General features: G+C 37.0%; 1 protein-coding gene across 1 annotated transcript in view; it reads left to right on the top strand.

Annotated features, from left to right (window-relative positions):
- LOC107704222 (structural maintenance of chromosomes protein 1A-like) overlaps positions 1-6,039 on the top strand; it is a 56,164-nt gene that overhangs the window by 14,382 nt on the left and 35,743 nt on the right. Inside the window, exons 7-9 of the mRNA XM_016507109.1 lie at positions 1,006-1,146; positions 1,232-1,314; positions 1,401-1,500. Of these exons, the coding sequence (XP_016362595.1) occupies positions 1,006-1,146; positions 1,232-1,314; positions 1,401-1,500 (324 nt within the window). The remainder of the gene's footprint in view (positions 1-1,005; positions 1,147-1,231; positions 1,315-1,400; positions 1,501-6,039) is intronic.

Raw genomic sequence — 6,039 nt, 5'->3', positions numbered from 1 at the left:
GGTATCGGTATCGGGCCCGATACTGAGCTCCTGTACTCGTACTCGTACTCGTTAAAATGCCCCGATACCAAACGCTGATACCACACAGCATGTGTTAAGTGCCATATTCAGACAATGAAACACCGACAACAGACAGCAGAATGGAGTTATTAGAGATTAAGGATGTCTACGAAGTATATGTATGCAATGAATATAATGTTAAACATTCAGTATTGACTGTATAGCTGATGTGCGCGAGCTGATAAGCAACGCATGCTGAGTGGATTGACTTTCTGGCGAAAGTCGTGTATGCTTAAAATACAAATACAAATAAAATACATTTTAATGGGCATAATTAAGTGTGAAAATAACCAAAGGATATACAGTCAAACCAAAAACTATTCGGAGACCAGATATAATTTTTTACTAGTGGGTGCAGGACACTGCATGAAGCTGAGTGACAGCATGCCCAGGAGACTACAGGCTGTCATTGAGGATAAGGGTTGTCCATCTAAGTATTGATAGTTGTGTAAATACTGTCATACTAACAGCTGTCTGAATAATTTTTGGTTGATTGTAATCTATTACATACCTTTCTATCAAAGTTATCTAACATTATCGAGCTGAATTTGTTCTGACTCAGTTTAACTCTGAGTTCTTGTTATATTTTATTACCATTTTCTAAACTATAGCGAATAAACTGTGATAATGTGAGAAATGTTGAAGGTGTCTGAATAAATTTTGGTTTGACTGTATCTATTTGATAAATGAAGTCAACCAACTAACATTATACATACTCTTTTGGTTTCTGTACCCAATATTGAAAAAATTTACAAATGCAATAAAATATTGGTATCGGTACTCGGTATCGGCAAGTACCAAAAATAAAAGTATCGGTATCGGGCGAGTACTGGAAAAAGTGGTATCGGTGCATCCCTAGTAATCAGCGATTAATGCGATTAATCGATTGACAGCACTATTAATAATACTAAGTTTAATATGACTGTTGTCTTTGCTTGTGTTTAGGTTAAGGCATATCACCGTCTGAAGGAGGAGGCGAGCAAGCGAGCTGCTACACTGGCTCAGGAGCTGGAGAAATTCAACAGAGACCAAAAAGCTGACCAAGACCGTCTGGACCTGGAGGAGAGGAAGAAAATAGAAACAGAGGTACAAAGAGTTTCTGTGGGCTTAATTGATACAGTGGAAATAAACAAACAGCAGCTTGATTTGTTGTGATTGTTGTTATCGATAGGCCAAGATCAAGCAGAAGATCAGAGAGATCGAGGAGAACCAGAAGCGCATTGAGAAGCTGGAGGATTACATCACCACCAGCAGGTACAAACACTTCTCAAAGCCACATCTGATTTGGCTAACAGCTGTTATTGTGCGTGTCATTGCTCCTTTTCTCCTTCTGTTTCCAGACAGTCTCTGGATGAGCAGAAGAGGATGGAGGAGGAGCTCACAGAAGAGGTGGAACAGGCCAAACGAAGAATAGATGAGATCAACATGGAGCTGAACCAAGTAAGATTTCAGAAAGGCAAGCGCTTAAACCAAAAATTCAAAGTAGGCACACCACAGAAAGGCAAGCGCTAAAATACTTCATCATTTACATTGACAAGCATGCAGTCATATCAATTCGAGACTGTGGTTTAGCTCAAAGTAAACCAAATGGTGTGCCTCTCGGGTGTTTTACATGGAGGGAGTGATTTATTACCATTTTTTCATCAAATATTTTGAGAAAATAAGCTGTACTTACATGAATAAATCCTGCTTATATCAACAAAAGTGAGGTTTGGGTGGGTAAGGAGGGTGGTCTCTTTAACAAAAAATAAAAAAATATATATATTAGAGGTAGGGATGTCAATTTTCGATCATTTCCATGATCGATCGTCATTTAAATTAACGATCAATTAATCGTTAACCTTAATGCTGTAAAATGCATCTATGCAGCCCGGCATGACAGGATGTGCAAAAGTTACTCAAAAAAAAAAAAAAAACCCTCTTTCTCTTTCTCACCCGATTTAAAGGGGATTTAGTCTGGATAAAATGCTAGTAGCAGGATTGTAAAATGAATAGATGTGATTATGATCATTTGATAAAATGAAGAGAGCTTGTTTGAGATCATTTTACTTTGACTGTTTCCTATCCCGTCACGGAGACTGCTGAACGCGCCTCTTTAAATGGTTTCGTGGTGTTCGTTGTTGTATTTTAAAACACAATTGCAATGTTTTCAACTGACATTATGGCATTAAAAATAATATTATCCCAAACGTAAATGTGGCGCGTGTGGCTGTGCTGCACAGATCAAGCGATCGGGCTACCGACGCGTGGAGGGTGGCGTTCGAGAGGGCTCCTTGAGCTGAAGGGATCCCCCTGAATTTGGTGGAGATCCGCCGGCACGTTCGCGAGATAGTGACACCAGTCAACACTTTCACTTCAGTAAGGAGGTCTCTTGTTCAGGCAGCAGCATTCAAGCGTGGTCTTATTCGACCGTAAGTGCCCTGCGAAGTGGACTTCACATGAATCATCGATTAATCATCGATTAATCGTTGACATCCCTAATTAGGGGTGTAACGATATTATCAATATAATATATTGATAGCAAAATTGTCTCGACAATATCGTGGTACCGAAAGCACAATATGGATTAATCCCTTCAAGTCTGGTTTAGCTGCGTGTTTCAAAGCGAAGCGCACACTTCATTCAGACGATCAGCTCGTGATCTGGTGTTTTCTGTGCCTCAGATCGGCTCTGTTCACACTGAATGAATGCAGTGAACTCGTTTATTGTGATCCGGTGTTTTCCGCGTCTCAGAAAGGCTCCGTTCACACTGAATGAATGCAGTCAACTCGTTTATTGTGATCCGGTGTTTTCCGTGCCTCAGAACGGCTCCGTTCACACTGAATGAATGCAGTGAACTCGTTTATTGTGATCCGGTGTTTTCCGTGCCTCAGAACGGCTCCGTTCACACTGAATGAATGCAGTGAACTCGTTTATTGTGATCCGGTGTTTTCCGTGCCTCAGAACGGCTCCGTTCACACTGAATGAATGCAGTGAACTCGTTTATTGTGATCCGGTGTTTTCCGTGCCTCAGAACGGCTCCGTTCACACTGAATGAATGCAGTGAACTCGTTTATTGTGATCCGGTGTTTTCCGTGCCTCAGAACGGCTCCGTTCACACTGAATGAATGCAGTGAACTCGTTTATTGTGATCCGGTGTTTTCCGCGCCTCAGAACGGCTCTGTTCACACTGAATGAATTGTGATTACATTAGATATTGTGATTATTGTGATCGTTCACACTGAATGAATGCAGTGAACTCGTTTATTGTGATCCGGTGTTTTCCGTGCCTCAGAACGGCTCCGTTCACACTGAATGAATGCAGTCAACTCGTTTATTGTAATCCGGTGTTTTCTGCGCCTCAGAACGGCTCTGTTCACACTGAATGAATTGTGATTAGATTAGATATTGTGATTATTGTGATTAGAGCCCGACCGATATATCGTTTTGCCGATATGAGCCTGTCTCCGATATATCGGTATCGGCGAATACAATTTCACAAAGCTAGTCAGAACATTCTGTTTTTGCTTCAAATTGGGTAAATCAAATTATGTATATGAAATTATATAAATAAATGATATGAAATTATATAAATGATATGTATATGAATTATATAACTAAAATTAAATAACTGTAATTACAGATTTAGGTTAAATAAAGATGTCAGTCTTTATTTTTCTTCTTTTTAGGGCAGCAGTAGCTCTAGCAGCAAATCAACCATCCACATCAAAAGCTGCAGGACAGCCCACATTTCAGAAACAAATCAAAGAAAAAATAAACAAATTCTACTGTTCCAAATATTCTGTATGTTGCTCAGAATATATTGTGTTCAGGTTTTTTTTTTTTTTTAACCCAGACATTTAAAATTAACACATTTTAGAGCTGTAACAACAGTACCGTGATACTGTGAAACCGTGATATTTTTGCTTAAGGTTATCATACCGTCAAAATCTCATACTGACCCATGCCTACTGGTAGCTAGCGGTTTAAATGCAGTCCAAATTCAAAATCTCTTTCAAATGTAGAAATTAGGAAAGAAGTATTGTAATTTTCCTACTGTAGTGTAAAGCAAAAATAATATACCTATGAAATATTATTATTAATATTAATATTTTACAGTGCAATTGTTTTACAATGTATGGCTATTATTGTCGTTGTTATTATTATTATTATTATATTCTGATTTGTTTGGCTTCCTAAAACACCAGTGTGAATGTAATCTAGACTAAGCCCGTATATCACAAATAAAAAGAGGGTTGAGTCCCCTTTAAAGTTCAGGTACAAGTAAATTCACTGACTTTTTTTCTAACTTAAGTTTTCTTAGTTAAGAACATGGGTTGCAGCTCTTCATTTTGAATTCTCAAAGTGCACTAGACTGAATAATTAAACTTTAGAATGTACAAAATGTAAATTTTTCCCAGTTCTTCATGTCTTTTTTTTTCTTTTTAAATATTGCAATGAATATCGTATCGTGAGATTTTGATATTGTTACATTCCTTATATATATATATTTATATATATTAGGGCTGTCAGTCGATTAATTTTTTAAAATCTAATTAATCACATGATGTTTCGATTAATTAATCGCAAAATAAATTTGTCTGTGAAAATACCCACAAAAGATTATTTAAATATATTTTTGTGTTAAATGAGAAAGTATCAAGTAGACATTACAAATTGTAGCTTTAGAAATAAATATTTTATTTGATTCAACATAAAATTGATTACACATAAACATTTAGTCTACGTAACGTAAACCTAGTGTTGGCAAAAGACCCGGTATTTCGGTACCAAGTCAGTACTAAAAAAATGAAAACGTTATGGTACCACGTTTTTTTTAAGTACCGGTGCTAGCCTCTTCCAGTGTTGCCAAGTCCGCGGTTTTCCCGAGGAATTGGGCTGCTTAACACTGTTAAGCAGTGTTTTTCTGATGTTTTTCATGTCCGCGGGTTGAAAAACGACCACGCTAACATGATATTTAGCCCCTGGAATGCGAATTTTACCTCAAGACCTCAAGAGGAAACACATCAAAACTAACAAAACACCCCGATCAAGTTCAAGCTTTTCACTGGTATTGGTACCGAATACTGAAATTTTGGTACCGTGACAACACTATAAACTATGGAACATAAAAGAAGATAATTTGAGAAACATCTCAGTATTTTTTGTTCATACAATGAAAGTCATTGGTAACCAAAACAGCTTTGTTACCAACAGTCTTCAAAATACCTTCTTTTATGTTCCATAAAGGAAGGTTTGAAACACCATGAGGGTGAGTAAATAATGACAGAATTTATTTTTTGGGGTGAACTATCTCTTTAATGTTTTTATTATTTTTATTATTATTATTTTTTTTTATAAAATGGTACTCTAAATAAGAAACTAAATCTGCCACAGCAGGTGGTCGTTAATGTCTTCATTCGATTCGTTCAAACAGCTGATTCATTCAGAAATGAAGTAAATGGCTCTCTTTATGAATGGGTCTTTGAATCATTGGTTCGCACGATTCGTTTAAAACGCGGATTCATTCAGAAACTAAACACTGCTCTGTTGCTCGGAGATGTGAAACAATTCTGCTATGGCTTTAAAGCTAAATATGTACTCTGCAAAATTGTACAAAAACATAATATTGTGTTTAAAATATAACGCAATATCAACTTCTTATTTACAGAACTGTTGTGTAAAATCACATTTAAACTTGTGGTATTCGGACATAAACAGCACTCAGATATTGCTCTCGCTGCTGATGTGATATCGCTTATCGTTTGATATAAATGAGAGACAAAAGCACATACAGGAGCATTTTTGGAAACAAAATCTTGAATTTTATGGAGTTGTTGCCCTGCATCATATTTGTCATCAACAGTCAACTGTATGAAATGTAAGATGACATACAGGTCTGGGGGCAGGGCCAGTGCGTTAACTGCATTAAAATATTTTACTTGCATTATTTTTTCATAACTAATTAAGTTAATGTGTTAAACTGACAGCCCTAATATA

Source organism: Sinocyclocheilus anshuiensis, unplaced genomic scaffold (genome assembly GCF_001515605.1).
Source record: "Sinocyclocheilus anshuiensis isolate Anshui unplaced genomic scaffold, SAMN03320099.WGS_v1.1 scaffold1878, whole genome shotgun sequence".
Classification (NCBI taxonomy): domain Eukaryota; kingdom Metazoa; phylum Chordata; class Actinopteri; order Cypriniformes; family Cyprinidae; genus Sinocyclocheilus; species Sinocyclocheilus anshuiensis.
This window is presented reverse-complemented; position numbering and strand designations above follow the sequence as displayed.